The sequence below is a fragment of the Hydra vulgaris genome, chromosome 07, assembly GCF_038396675.1.
Source record: "Hydra vulgaris chromosome 07, alternate assembly HydraT2T_AEP".
Taxonomy (NCBI): Eukaryota; Metazoa; Cnidaria; class Hydrozoa; order Anthoathecata; family Hydridae; genus Hydra; species Hydra vulgaris.
This window is the reverse complement of record NC_088926.1, coordinates 1,913,677-1,930,346: the sequence shown is the minus strand read 5'-3', so window position 1 is coordinate 1,930,346 and position 16,670 is coordinate 1,913,677. Positions and strand designations below refer to the sequence as shown.

The 16,670-nt window shown below is 29.2% G+C and overlaps 1 protein-coding gene across 5 annotated transcripts; it reads right to left on the bottom strand.

The window, feature by feature from the left end:
- Positions 1-7,827: 7,827 nt before the first annotated feature.
- On the bottom strand, positions 7,828-16,385 carry LOC124806726 (uncharacterized). 5 transcript variants are annotated; one of them, XM_065800781.1, is made up of 3 exons: positions 16,165-16,384; positions 14,484-14,971; positions 7,828-11,568 (listed from the first exon to the last, which is right to left on the bottom strand). In XM_065800781.1, the coding sequence occupies exon 3, from the start codon at positions 11,547-11,549 to the stop codon at positions 7,908-7,910; it is 3,642 nt and encodes a 1,213-aa protein (XP_065656853.1). In that variant the 5' UTR covers positions 11,550-11,568; positions 14,484-14,971; positions 16,165-16,384; the 3' UTR covers positions 7,828-7,907. The 5 variants fall into 5 exon arrangements, with proteins under 5 accessions (XP_065656853.1, XP_065656854.1, XP_065656851.1 ...); XM_065800782.1 differs by lacking the exon at positions 16,165-16,384 and adding an exon at positions 15,846-16,088; XM_065800779.1 differs by lacking the exon at positions 14,484-14,971 and having other exon boundaries at positions 16,211-16,385.
- Positions 16,386-16,670: the final 285 nt, after the last annotated feature.

Sequence of the window (16,670 nt, the reverse complement as noted above, 5' to 3'; positions counted from 1 at the left end):
TCATTTAGTTCCAAAAATTTCAAAAAAAAAAAAAGTTCAAAAAAAGTTTCTAGAAATGTAGTAATAATTTATAGAGCTAAACCATATCTTTTTAAATCATTAAAAAATTTTAAATCATTAAAAGGTTTATACTTTGCTTTATTCCAAAGTTACCTAACATACTGTAGTATCGCCTGGGCAAGTATCAATCATACAAAATTAAAAAAGCTTTATAGTAAACAAAAACATGCATGTCGAATTATATTTGAAGCAAATAGAGCGGAACTGTGTGAGCCTTTATTGTATTTTCTTAGAGCTTTAAATATTTACAAAATAAATTTAGGTAAGGTTGCCGATATTGTACCCTCTAAGAATAAAGTCAAAAATAGAGAAAAAATACCAAGTAGAAACAATGAGACTTTATTGTATTTTATAATTTGGGCATAAAATTTTCTAAAAAAGTTGAAATATTCCAAAATTAAACGTTGGTATTTGATAGGGAATTGAATTTTAAAAAACATGCTATCGGTACAATTAAGGAAACAAGATCCTTAATTGTACCATCTTGATTTTTCAAATACTTTATTTATTTACAATACATTTTGAATGATTTTAGTAAAGATATTTTTCTGAGCTAAGCTAAGTAAAAAAGTTTTCAATTTAATAAACTATGAAACTGTAAATCTTTCCTGGAATAGTCTGAAAATAGGTATCATCAATAAGGTATAACATTTTTATTAAATGTGTAACAGGTTAATGTGGTAGCTTGAATTTTGGTAGGAAAATGATGGATATTACTACACATTAAATTAATTATTCAAAACAGAAAATCTTTGTTATTGACAAAAGTTACAAATATTCAAAATTCAAAATGGCAGCCTTAATACAATTTAAGGCCTTACATGAGGTACAAATTACGCGACTAGACTCACTTAGAGTTTATAATGAAATTAGACAACAAATGCTACTGTATTTAAATTTCTTGGAAGTTATTTTGAATTCACATAAATAGTGCTTTCACATAAATATGATAAAAGGACATATTTATTATGTTTAAAGTAATACTCTAAACATTGAACCCCAAAAAAAAGAAAATTTTAGCATCACATCAACTTGAGGTAACTGTTGCCAGAATCTAGTTTCATCTCACAAAAAACAATTGATTCCTAAGTTCAACATAGCAAAGATAAAATTTTATTCAAAAGATATTTTTTGGGTTGTAAAAATAACTAGATACAGCAAAAGTACAATTTAGGCGCCGGTACAATATCGGCAACCTTACCCTACATTAAATTTTAGTCTTTGTGTATAGAACTAAGCTAGAAATGTCGCCAAAAATATTTGAATCCTATTTATAGTGAAATCTGCCATAAATATAGCACAAGATTCTCAGTAAACAACTTTGCTGTCCCAAGATAAAGTTTAAAATTACTCGATTAAGTATCGTGGGCCATATTTATGGAGTTTATAAAGTAAAGCACTAATAAAAAATCAAGATAAAATTAAAAAAAAAATTATTTTAAAAGAATGTTATTATCACAATCCACCATAACAAAGTTTGTTAATAATATTACTCTCTCAATATAAATATACGTACATAACTCTTTTTTTTCATCTTTTTTTTAATTTTATTGCAAGTATATAATCGTTTTTTTGCAACTGCTGCTGCCTTCTTTTTCTTTTTGCAACTGCAGATAATGTAAGCCTTTTAGCAATTACTAATTACTACTTTGTATTATTACGCCAATATGATATGATATTTATAAATCCCGATTTTTTAAAAATGGGGCTCGGTAATAAGACAGAATTATGTCATCTTCTTGCTCCAGCCATTACTTATTTTGTTGTATATATATATATATATATAAAAATTGTATTTATTGTAGAAGGCGAAATGAACATATTAAAAAAAAAAAAAGTGGTAGATTGCTCATCTCAGAAATTATAGGGAGCGCGCCAAATCTTGTTTCTAAGGGGGCACGCCCCTCCCCTTACCTTTTTTTGTGTGTCTTTTTTTAAAAGAAAGTGACAATTTTCATGAGAAATCGAGGAACTTTTTTCGAAATAAGTAAGTGTGCTCCCCACTTTGAAAACCATGTCGTCAGCCCTGCGAATACCATTGATTTCTCGTCCAACTTCCCAAACTTTATGGGAAACATATTCAGTTGAAAATCGTCTATGTTGGTTAAAAGGTCGTTGGTTTAAACGTTAAGGGTAGATTAGGGTAATATGAGCACTTTAAGGTAACAGACCCCCACAAAAATCAAAAAAATTTACAAAATTTTTTAAATTTGATTTCGATACAGAATTTAACAGAGATTGGTAATATAAAACTCTTACTTGTAATTTAATTTAGTTTTTTAAATAATTATGTTTTAGTGCACCTCAGTTTTTAGACTTCCTTAGTTACCGCCATAGCAACGGGTTTGTTGTTAGGTTTTTAACTTTTTAATCAGTAGTTTGGATGAAATTTAACACTTAAAAACATCTTGTTTGTTTAATTTTATTACCAGTTCTCAAAACAACCTTAATATAGATTCCACAGCATGAACTCTAGTAAATAAAATCGTATCTTTTGACTATATTACCAGTTTTAATAATCTTAACCTTATTGGTAATTTCGAAAATGAACTTGCCCAAATCTATACTACTATTACTAATAGTGGAGCATGGGCTCTTAGAGAACACCTAAAGTCAAAAAAACGATCTGATTATTCAAAATCCGGGTGGACTCCCGAGTTAACTCGAAGTAAAAAAATTCTTTCACATTATTTTCAAAAATGGAGGGAAACGGGATTCGTAAAAGACTCCACCTCTTCTATCTTTAATCGATACCTCTTTGCTCGGAAGAATTTCCACAAAGCTGTCAAAGTAGCCCAAAACAATAAACTATATCAACAATACATAAAAATTGAGAAACTAAAAAACTCTAACCCAAAAAACTTTTGGAATGCTTTTAAGTGTTCAAAAAAGAATTCAAATCCAAAACTTTTTGCTATAAACAATAAAAAGGATAAAGAATCGATTACTGCAGAATTTGCTACTATATTTGAAAAACGAATAAACACTGAAAGGTTAAATCATAGTTCTATTTGTCGTCAAATTCCACCTTGCGAAAATCCTGATGAAATAGCAATTACTGATGAAAATATAAAAGTCGCTATTTCTTGCCTAAAATTAAACAAATACCAAGATCATTTCAATATATCTGCAAAACATTTAAAATATGCCCAGTGTGATGCACTAACGCAATGGATAAGAAAATTTTTTCACTTTTCAATTAACCATGGATGGACCCCAACATCTTTGTCAACTTCAACTATTATACCGCTAGTCAAATCGTATAAAAAATCACTTACCGACCCAAATAACTACCGAAGTATCAGTATTATTCCAATATTTACAAAACTTTTAGAATACTAATTTTACTCATCAGTCCTGAGATAAAAGAAACACATCCCCTTCAATTTGGTTTCAATAGTAAGAGTTCGACCTTGCATGCTGAATTTGTTATAAGTGAAACAATTAAGCATTACAACAACAATAATTCGCGTATTTATTTATGTTCTTTAGATGCTGAAAAAGCTTTTGACAGCTGCAACTGGGATATTCTCTTTGATAAACTTTACTTTAATAAAAACTTACCTCTCCAAATAGTTAACACTACATCTTCTTTATACCAAAGATTATAAAAAAGTAGTGCAACTGTCTCTTACCTAGGTTCCAAATCAGTTTCATTTGCTCTTAAGCAAGGAGTGAGACAAGGATCCATTCTTTCCCCCTACCTATATAACATATACACCGAAAAGTTACTCGAAACTATAAAAAATGATAACGTTGGGGATACTTCTATATATGGAAACTTCACAGGTGTTGTTGCTTATGCTGACGACATCATTCTTCTTAGCTCTACTCTATCTGGTCTTAAAAGGCTGATTACAACGTGTAATATTTACAATAAATTAAGCGGCATAAAGCTTAATGCTGTCAAAACGGAACTGTTGCTTTCCGGGAAAAGACAATTAACCAACTGCAAGATAACCCTAGACAACCATCAAATAATACCAAATGAAAGACCTAATCATCTAGGCTTTATTTGGGATACACAAAAATCTATTTTTGTCTCACTCAATAGAACAAATATTAACAATAAGGTATCAAATTTCCAAACAATAATGCAAACTCTGATTCAATCTGGTATCCGGTTTGTACATCCATCTTCAATTATTCAGTTATATACATCTTTAGCAGTTCCGACGCTAACGCATGGTCTGGAACTCTGTGTAAATAGAGCGTCAACAATGCAAAGACTTAATAAACTTGGTAGAAATGCAGTTAAGTCATTTTTTAATATCTCCAACTATAGCAAAAACTATATAAGCTCTCTATTTAAAGTTCGGGAGATATCGACTTACATACAACAAAATAAAATAAACCTATTTATCCGTCTATTAAATAATAAAGTAACTTTTGAAATCATCAATTCTCAGCCTAACTATTGTTCATTAAAATATTCATTTTTAGATGATATAAAGGAATTATGTAAGATCCATAAAATAAATATGAGCAGCCGTGGCGCAGTGGTTAGAGTTCTGGCTTTGAACCCAGAGGTCCCGGGTTCAACGCCGGCTCTAGCCCAATGAGCGACATTGGTAAGGAAGGAGGCGTGAACCTCTAGTTAAATGCTCTCCCGCTGTGCTCTGTGATAAGACCGTAAGAATTTCTGGGAGCACCTAAAAAAAAAAAAAAAAAATAAAAGAAATAAAAAATATGAAAAACTTAATTCAGGATAAAAAGAAAGTGAAAATTAATATTTCAGAAAATATAATTCCTGAAAATACTTATCAAATTTTAGAACAGGCAATTCAATGTTGGAATGCAAAGCAACAGCGAACAATTTTCAAACATACTCTTGAAGAAAACATTGCTAAATGATATACTTTATTCTCTCTTTATATATCTTAAACTATTTTTATGTATTTTTACCTTGTAAACACATTTACAGTGGGTGTTTAATAAAAAATAATAATAATATATTTGCATGCTCGTTTTAAAAGCTTATTTAAAGTTTGTATTTTATATTTAAAAAAATGACTCGTAGTACAAATAGAAAAAGTAAATATAAGTTCAAAGGCAATCAGTACACATGCAACGAAAAACAGAAAAATACTTTACCTTTATCAATTGCATGTTGTTCAAGTGCAAAGAAGTTATTTTCGAAAATGAATACTACTCAAAATGTCAAGGATAAGAATGATGATTATGAAAACAAATATAACTTTATTATGAACTTTTCCATCTTAAAAAGATTATTTAGTAAGTATATTTGTTGTCCTGAATGTGGAAATAAGATTATTTTGCAAGGTAACCTTAAGAAAAATATGGGATTTTGCTTGCAATTTGAAATTTTTTGTAAAAACTGTGACGAATTTATAGACACATTCCAAACTTCAGTAGTAAATAAAAGAAGTGCAGAAGTCAATGCACAAATTGTTGTTGCTTTTCGAGAAATAGGAAAAGGTTATACTTCTATAGAATCATTTAATTGTTGCATGAATATGCCAAGACCAATAACAAAACAAAACTATGGTAAAATTAAAAAGTCACTCCACAGTGCTTATGTTGAAACAGCTAATAGTTGCATGTTGAATGCTGCAAAAGAGACATATGATAATATTTTGTTGGATGATAACAGTCATAATGTAAGTATTGTTGATTGCCATGTTTCTGTAGATGGTACATGGCAAAAAAGAGGTTATACATCCATTAACGGTGTTGTAACTTTGATATCAACAAATAATCAAAAATGTATTGACCATTTTGTTTTATCAAAACAATGCAAAGGTTGCTAATATTGCGAACAAAAGAAAGAATGAACCTGGTTATAATAACTGGCAAAATAATCACAATTGTCTTATTAACCACGTAAAATCTTCTAGATCAATGGATACTTTGGGTGTCAATGAAATGTTTGGACGATCTGTGGAGAAGTACAAACTAAGGTATACATCTTATATTGGAGAGACACATCCTCGTATAACGATGTTATTAAGTCTGAACCATATGGACCTAATGTTAGTATTGATAAAAAAGTGTGTATTGGGCATGTTCAAAAGCGTATGGGAACACGATTGCGAAACTTGCGTCAATTAATGAAACTAAATATACTGTCTGATGGGGGGGGGGGGGGGGAAAAAATGGGTACAGGACGATTAACAGATAACGCCATATATACTTTGCAGAACTATTATGGAACTGCAATAAGACAAAATCTCAACAGTATTTATGAAATGAAAAAGAGTATTTGGGCAACATTTTTCCATAACTCAAATATTATTGATGAAGCAGAACGACATAAATTTTGTCCTCGATGTATAAACAGCTGGTGCATGTGGCAGTCAAATAAATTAACAGATAAATCGAATTACAAAGCTAAATTAAATCTTCCATTAGCAATAACAAAAATTTTAAAATCTCTGCATAAATCTTTATTATCCAAGTGTTTGCATGGACAGACGCAAAATAATAACGAAGTGATCAACAACTTCATTTGGAAAAAATGTCCTAAAGATGTTTATATAGCTGTATCATCTGCTGTTTTAGAGTTTAATGATGGAGCAACTGGGCTACATAAAGTTTTTAAAAAACTGCAGATAAAAACCGGTCGATTTATGCATATTGGGACAATTACAAAAATTCAACTCGAATAGGTTATATGACCAAAAAGACTTTCACAGCAGGTATCAGTAGAAGAAAGGTGCTGAGAGCAATAAAAAAAAAATTCATAGATAAAGAAAATAAAGAAGGAACATATCATACTCTGCCGGTGGTTTTTAGGATGATAACAGTTTTATTTATTTTTTTATTACGATATCTGTAAAAGCATTTTTCTTGTGTTTCATTTTTTTTATGCTTTGCAACACATTAAACACGTTTTCTCAACTTCTAATGAAGATTTTGATTTGAAATTTTCAGGAAATGCTCCTTGATGTGTTTTCTGGGGTTTGTACCTCAACAAAGGTCTAATTTTTATATTAAGTACAATTTTTTATTTTTTTAGGTACTTAATTTTACTAATTTAAAAAACAAAAATCTTTTATTTTATTATCTTTTGAAATATTTACCCGTTTTACACAAAAGTGGTTGAAACCTTAGTTAATAGTTCTCCTAACATACCTTGAAAATTTGGAGTCAGTAGCATTTACCAAACTTTTATAATCTTGTTTGAAAATTTTTCAAAATGGCTGCTCATATGTCTAACTACTCTCTGGTTATTTTTTTGTTTCAAAATTTCAAAATAATAATAAAAATATTTAATTGATATAAAATAGAATTTAATTGCAATTGATGCTCCATTACAACAATTTAAGCAACTTTATTTTAAGGGGATTTGTTACCTTAAGCGAAAATCGGAATATTTTTAAAAATAATTATGCTGGATCCAAATTTTTTTCGAATAAACAATTTTTAAGGATCCCTACTCATGATCCACTACGATATTTGGGCACCCGAACTTTTTTCTTAAAAACACAGAGGTTTTAAAAAAGTAGCACACACTATTATTAATAAAAGATTTTAATAACAAATAGTAATATAACAATAAAAGAAAATACATTAAAAGTAGTACGAGATTTTAAATTTTTACATAAATTTAACAATTATTTTGACATATTTCAGCAGAATAGCATTATTATAGTTAGTTACATTAGCTTAATTATAAATAATTATTTTAACATAATTATTATCAATAATAATTATTTTAACATAATTATAACTAAATATTTCACCATAATTGCATATTTGGACTTTTGCTCTTTAACAAGAAGAAGTATTTGTCAAAAAATAGACTTTGAAAAATAGACATTTATATTTCAAAGCAAAATTATTGGATAACAATTATCTTTGTAAACAATTATCACTGCCAAATATTAACTATTTATATTAGTAACTGCTACCAGAGTTTGACCAACCTTGACTATCTGACCTGTTCTTACAAGAATTTTTTTTATTTTAGCAGCAACAGGTGATTTAATTACTATACTCATTTTCATTAACTCTATAAGCACTATGGGATCATCTTTTTTAATGACATCATCTTCTTTCACTTTTATCTCATATACGCAGCCATTTTGATCTGATTTTATAAGGAAATATGCTGATAAACTGTTGTCAGCTTCTCGATTGTTATCAAATTCTTCCTCTTGATTTTCATTTAAAACCGTGCTTTCTTTATTTGAAATAATACTCCAATCGATTTGCGTAGCAATTTTTGTCAAGTTGTGTGATTTTTTAAACCTTAAAATAGATTGTTGATTATGTTCGCAAAAGTGTCGATAATCTGACAAAGCTAATGAAACATTTTCGAAGTTTAATGTAAACTTTCCCAGCTTGTATTGTTCTCTTATATGAACTAATTCATTGTCGTTTACTAAATAAAACTTAATCATATCAAAATAGTCAAACAACCAAGGTTTGGAACTATATGTATTCCAAATGGGCAAGGTTCTACCAATTAGTTGATACCCACCAGGAGATTCCATTCCATAGATGCACATGTATATACCTCCAATACCAACGGCTCCCTCGGGAGTAAACGTACGGGCTGGATTATACTTGGTTGTAATTATTCTATGCCGTGGATCATACGGAACAGCCAATGGAGCTCCTAAATAAACGTCGCCTAAACCTAACACAATGTAGGTTGTGTCAACTAAGATAGATGTTAAATCTTCTAATGATTTAAAACCATTTATACTTTGCACAAAGTTACAGTTATCCGGCAAATACGGAGCGTTGTTGCAGATTGTTTTCATATATCTGGAAATAGCTTGGAGACTCCAATAATCGTGAAAAGCCAAAGGCAATCGAACACTTCTGCAAGCAATTTTCATTTCGTTAACATCTTTTGAATTCGGTATTAAATTTGTTATAAGATCTGCCAGTTGGATAGCAGATATTAGGAATGGATTGTATTTAACGAGTAAGGTGCTCACTCCTGGAACCATTTCTAAAACATAATCATAATTTAAATGCTTTAGTTTATTAAGAATTACTTGAATATAAAAACGATTTTCAATTTCGAATTCATTTAATTCAAACTCTATTAAGACATGATGATCGCCAGTTAAACGAAATAAAACCTTTGGTTCTTTTAAATTTGGCATGCGAATATTAAAGACTGGGTTGATTGAATTGCATGGATCAATTCGAGGTGTTTTTAAAACGCAACACTCATTAAATTTGCCATTTAAAAGATGAGATTCTAACTTTAATGATTCTATGGCATAATTATAGTCAATTTGCACAAATTTAACTTTGTCTCCTGGCTTAAATTGACCAATTTTCCAAGATTCGCTTTGAATAATGGTCAGCGGACAAACAAAGCCACCTAAACTTGGTCCGTCTACAGTAAGAATGATTGGTGTATTTCCAGAAAAATTAACTGAATTAATAGAATAAGCATAATCGTGGACATTTGAAGGATGAAACCCTGCATCACCTCCGCTTTTTCTTGACCAAGTGGGTTTCCATGCGGTTTCAAGTCTAATGCCGAGTCTATTTGAATTATGATTGACTTCATATGAACTTGACCATAGATTGATAATATCTTCTTTTGTAAAATAATCGGGTTCTGAATGCGGTCCTGCTAAAGCAAGTACTTCCCATGTGTTTGATAATGTTGGTTTGAGTTGTGGCGGCCATTTAAAAAAATTTGTTTTAATAGTCTTTTTTAATAAAGGAATTGTATCAAACATCTTTAAAGTAGTGCCATTCAACCCTCCAAAATTACCGGACGGAAAAGTTGATCTTGAACCTAAGTATGGCATCGTTTGACAGCCACCTTGAATTGCTAAATAAGCACGACAACCAGCAACGTTTCCAATAGCAACGCTTGGTTGTTTATGATCAAGTCTTATTTCTAAAGTTCCATTTTTTGGCACAAAAATACTTTCGTACATATTAAAACTAATGTTATTTATCTTGACTTGAGCTGATGCTCCTGTAACTGCAATTAAAGAGTTACAATTAAATTTTAAAACCAAACAATCATATAGAATCTCGATACCAGCAGCTTTTAAATCATTTTCAACAAGATAGTTTGCAATTCTAAAATTTCTGCTATCCATTGGGCCGGATGGTGGGACACCAATATTCCAATAACCAACTCTACCGGGATAATCTTGAATTGTAGAATACATTCCAGGTTCTAATACTTGAGCCGTATAGGAAACGTAGCTAAAGTTGTTAAGAAAAGAAGTTAGTGTTTTACCTTTAATAAATAATTCGTGTTTTAAAACCTCAGTTAAAAACTCAAGATTTGTAGAGACACCTTGAATAATAGTTTTTTTAAGGCATTTCAAAAGTTTTTTTACACAGTCCTCTCTAGTTTGAGCAAAACAAATAACTTTAGCTAGTAACGGATCGTACAACGGCGATATTACAGTGCCATTTTCAATCCAAGTCTCTATTCTTGTATTCACATTGTCTTGAGGAAAATAAACGTGGGTTAATTGACCACACGACGGCATAAAACTGTTCAAACAGTCTTCGGCATAAATACGAACCTCAATTGAGTGTCCTTTATTTTGCCTAAAGTTTTTTAACGAAATTTCAGGTACTGAAAAACATGCTAGTTTAATCATTATTTCAACCAAGTCAACGTTAAATACCATTTCTGTAACAGCGTGCTCTACCTGAAGACGTGTGTTTACCTCTAGAAAAAAATATTCATTTGGTTTGCTGTCATCAACTAGAAACTCCACTGTTCCTACAGATCTGTAACTTACAAATTCAGCTAACTTAATAGCAGCAGAACACATTTTTTGTCGCGTTTCTTGACTTAAGAATGGCGATGGAGCTTCTTCTATTAATTTTTGATTTCTTCTTTGTATTGAGCATTCTCTTTCTGCCAATGAAATTACATTTCCATTTCCATCACCAATGATTTGTATTTCTATGTGATGACAATTTGATAAAAACTTTTCTATTAGTATTTTGGAATCTTTAAACATATTTTTTGTTTTTAGTTCAGCCAAAGGAAAATATTTTATTACGTCACTTTTATTTTCACAGCGATACATTCCGATGCCACCACCACCTGAGCTCAACTTTAAAATGACTGGGTATCCAATAATTTCTGATTCTTTCAAGCAACTTTCGAATGAATCAACTATTGCATAATCAGTTATCGGAACACCACAACTTCTTGCAATATTTTTTGAACTAAGTTTACACGAAAAATCAATGATATTTGTTGCCGATGGTCCGATCCAAATAATTCCAGCATTTTCAAATTTTAAACAAGCTTCTGCACTCTCGCTTACAAAACCGTACCCGGGGTGAACTGCGGTTACATTTAACTTTAGTGACTTTTCAACTATAAAATCCACATTTAAGTAATTAAGATATAAATCTCCTGGCGGTAATTCTATTTTGAAGTCTGTTTCCTTTATATGCGAACTAAATTGATCTTCAGGTGTATAAATTCCTACTGTTTGAATGCCAAGTTTTTGACAAGTTCTTAAAATGCGACAAGCTATCTCACCACGATTATATATTAGGATTATCATCTTTGTTTTTTACTCCTAGCTAAAATATAATAAAGATTTAACAAATTTAATATTAAAAACTAATAAAAATTAATAAGTAGGTTTTAATAAAATGAGGTTATTATGTGAGGAAATATTATGTTTTTTGATTTTCAAAGCCGCTATACACCCTGCCAACCTTTGTTTACTAAGTTAAATTTACTATTTATCTACCAAATAAATATTTATCATCTTATAATTTTTATGTTCAAAATTAATAAAGGTTTTATTCCAAAAACCTTTAATCTCATATTCAAAACTAGTCAGAATAAATACTAAACTAGATATTAAAATAACACCTATATACAACCCAAAAGTTATTTTGCGGCAACTGATTTTTCAATTTCAATTAGAGGACCGAAGGCATAGAATAAAATACTCACAACTGAACTTAAAACTCTTACAATGTTAAATGAGTTTAAGGTAAAACTTAGACAGTTATTACGAAAAAATGATCTACTACAAAACTATTTCAAAAAATGCAAAATATCCTTATGATTAATCTATCAATTAAATGAAAAGTATATTAATTTCAGAAACGCCTAAGTTAAATGCACTTGGTAACTTTTCAAATTTATTTATGTTTTTATTGTTTAATATGTGTTGTTATTCTTTTTATTTTTTTATCCTTTGGTTTTGTTATTTGAAGTTTAAGATTTAAAAAATAATAATAAAAATTAATTCATGATTTTATAATATTAAAAATTTAAATTTTCCGTGCATTTAGAAGTAATAGCGCTTCTTGTTATTTTTTAATAATAGATGTTTTGTTTATTTCTTTACCAATTTTGCGTTTGTTTTTTTATATTTTTAACAGAAGTGCTTATTTTTAAATAAAACTTTATATTTACGGAATTTATCAAGGGGCTTGGCGATAAGACATATTAGCCTTCTTCTCGCCCCAGCTAGAAATTTTATTCAGTTCAAAAGATCTTCTTTACATTAAGCATTGATTATCTAATTTTTTATAGTATAATAGTTTTTTTTTTTTTTTTAATAAATATTATTTTATTGATCAGAATGTTGAGTATATGATGAATGAGGAGTTACTGTGTTTTGAAGATTTATTGTTGAGTTTGTTGCTGTTGTTGTCTTAAGCAGCTGCACTTTATTCTAAACTCTTCTTTTACATTCATTTTTGTTTTACAAAGTCTGTAGGGATTTTATATATGTGTGTTTGTATGTATGAATCAGTTTTGTTTTGGTAGTAATAATTAGAAATACATTATAATTCAAGTTCTGGAAAGTTAGACTACTGTTTGATCATATCAACCATTTAACAATTAAATTGTATAAAATGAAAAGAATGTATGACGACTTATGTAATGATGCTTAAATTTTTGAAATAGAAAGAACTAATTTGGTGCTCAACTTCTATAGCAGATTAGAGAAAATCTAAGGAAGTTCAGCTACGAGTTTGCCTTTTTTCTTTTACAAACTATTTTCGTAAACCTTCTCATAAAAACTCAATATCTGGAAGTATGCTTGTGATTTAATATTATGCTTCTGATTACAATTATCTTTTTTCAGGTTTGGATTTTTTCTAATTCTGATGTGCACATATTTACGCTTATGCCACCTCAAAGGTTATGTTCACCATGGTTACCATGTTCACCATGGTTAAAAAACTGCTTGAATTGCAACCAGGCACTAAAGTAACTTTTTCAAATACTATATATCTTTTCATTATATGATAGCAGATTTTATTTTGAAAGTAGGTTTAATAGTTTTACCTTAAAAAAAAAACTTGATCTTACTTAAAATCCTCAACCATATTGGAAAATAGAGAGTCAGGCGTATTTGCTTTTTATTCATTTTAGTGTCACCTCTCTAATGGTGTCACCCGGTGCGATATCCAGGTTTTTTATGTGATGTACTTTTATTTTTATATATCATAATTTCTTTACATTTTTTATTTTAGATTTATGACGTTTTAGAGAACTAAATTGACATTAGCTACGTTGTGTTAATTTTGCTTCTAAATATATACACTTTATTTTTCCATTTTTACCGATTTAGTTTCAAAATAACTACGGTTGCCAGTAGGATAAAAAGAGAGGAGTCGCTTAATACATTTGAGAATCGAAAATACTTCTACCATTATTTTTTACCATTTACCAAAAACATATTGAAATAAATAAACTACAAAGAGATCAGTAAATGTTACGCGTTAAAGCGACCTATTATGGCCCGTTTCACAGATCACTACTGCTGAAATATTTCTAAAACCTAATAAATAGGTTTTTTAATTTTCAATAAATGTCTTAAAACATGAAAATACACATCGAAAATTGTTAGGATAAAGCCTTTTTTAACTATGATGGAGAGATTTGTGATTTAAACGTTTCTACTTAATTACATAAGCCTGCACAATAAAAGAAACATTTTTTTATCTTGAAAAATAAATATTGCGAAACCATTTTTTATATAATAGACATTTCTCTAATTCGATTGCGCAACTGATTTCTCAGCTTCAAAAAGAGGCCAATAGGGACAAAAATGGAAACAAACTATTACGTTTGTAGTTTCGCTCCTAAATAAAAATGTCTTATTCCAAATATAGCATTATCAGACCAAAAAAGGTGAAAAAGGTGGAAGAGGGAAGTATTACTGCATATCATAGTGTGGAAATTTATTTTATAATAACAATATGGAAGAGACTAATATTGGTCTATTTTCTTTCTCAAACCAAGGGTAAAAACACGACGTTCACATAGCTTGATGTAACAAAATAATTTAATATAGACGTAAAGGAAACGCTGATAATTTTTAAATAATGAAACACACTAAAGTGTGCGAGTTTCACTTTAGACCTTAGAAGATAAAAATTAGTTCAGGCTGCAGTAAAAAATCTTTGAAAAAAAGTAATGCAGTTCCAACCTTGTATTCATTTAAGACAACACAAAAAAAAATTACCTTGAAAATCTCCGTGTAAAAGGTCAACATACCCAGAGTTCACGACTAAGTTATTCAATTAAGAACTTAATACTTTACTGGATTTCACAAACAGTGAAAATTGTGAAAACTGTAAGCTGTTGTCATCAGAAAAACACAATCATATAAAAAAAAAATTAGTAGTAGTTTATGAAAACTAATGTAGCTTGATTGAAGAAAAAGTTTAAAAATAATCAACGACCGATTGAAAAATAATAGTTTCAGCTACAAAAAAGATGATTTTAAATGATATCTTCAAACATGCTTAATTTTGTTCTTTTTGCTGATAACACTAATCTTTTTTATACCTATTCCAATATAAAAACAATTTTCTTTACAGTAAAACGTGAGCTGGGAAACCTTAGTGACTGGTTTAAATCAAAAAAATCTCTTTGAATATCAGTAAAATTAAGCACATTTTATTTCTTCACCAATCTAAATTCGATGACTTGCCTCTGCAACTTCCTCAGCTAGTAATAAATAACAATATAGTAAACAGAGTTTAATCAATTAAAATCTTAGGAATAATATTTGATAAATATCTTAATTGGAAAATCATATTAGGCTAATTGAAAACAAAATTTCTAAAACTATAGGCATTATGCATAAAACAAAATACCTACTAAGTAAAAAATGTTTAATAGATTTATATTTATTTTATATATATTATATTTATATATATTATATTTATTTATATTACTATTTTATCCATAGCTAATAAGCTATTGTAATATTGCTCGGGCAACTACTTGCCCTTCAACATTGAAAAATATATATATTAAACAAAAACAAGCCAGTAGAATTATATGTAATGTGCATAAATAAGCCCACTCCAAGCCGTTAGTCCGGCTTGGAGTGGGCGTATTTATGCTAATGTCTTGAGTTTAACGTATTTCAAAACTTGTTATTCATGTTCAAATATCAAAATGATGTACTTCCAAAATTGGTTAATAACCGATTTGTAAAAAATAATCATAAATACTTAACGAGGTGCTCTATCCATAATTTTAGTTTACCTAAGTCAACTCTTAAAACATCTGATTACTCAATTTCATATAGAGGAGCTCGTCTGTGGAACATAGTTCTTAATGAAAATATGAAAAGTATAACTTCAATAAATTGTTTTAAAAATATAGTTAAACAGTATTTACTTGAATTAACAGACACAAACATATTTTTGTATTTTTAAGTGAAAAAAAAAATCTTGTAATATATCTTACCGTATGCAATTATTTAGTTTTTGCAATTTATCGTATTCTTGTTGCAATTATGTATTAATTTGTTTTATATAACGAGTGTTTGTAAATTTATTTGAGAAATTTGTATAAAATATTTTACGCTTACTATAGGGGCTTGGTGACAAGACTTCTGTCTTCTACTTGCTCCTGTCGTTATTAATTTTTTATTTAAATTTTATTAATGAAAATTGTAAAACAAGAACGTTGTAAAATGTTTATAAATGACGAATAAATGTTTCTATGAACAACACAAGTGAGCACGGTTTGTTGTAAACGTCGACGGTGATGAACAACGGTGGTGAACACGCAAAATCCTTATGAAAAAAAATGATTCATCTTTTTATTTTTTTAAAAAAGTGTATAAAAGCTAGTTGTAATATTCAATCAATTTTTTTATAAACAAATAAAATGGAAAAAATATAAACCTTTACAACAATATGATAAGCAATTGCATACAGCTATAATATTTACCATTCACCGTGTGTCCGTTTCATTTTTAAAATTTACCGTGTCAAGCCATGCACAAATCCGTTTGACAAAGGCAAAAATAAAAGAGCAATGCGTCATTTGGTTAATCTTTTGGTATGAGGAGAATAAAAGAATTGGGTGTCAGAAGAATAAAAGAATATCCTTTTTTATTGTTCTAAAAAAGTATCAAAGCAAATAATTAGCCACAAATACTAAACATTAGCCACAAATACTAAACATTAAAAAAAAGATTAAGTAAATGAAGGTTTGAATTGTTTTTATTAAAAATGGAACACGATATAGAAAATGAAGGAAGCTATGTTATACTATACAACGTTATGAACAATAAAAGAAATAATTTCTGCGAATAAAGTAGATGAAGCTTTAAACGCGCTTGCGTTATTATTAAATCGCGACTTGAAGAAATGGATTTCACAATGCTTATATTTTTCACGTGTAAGAA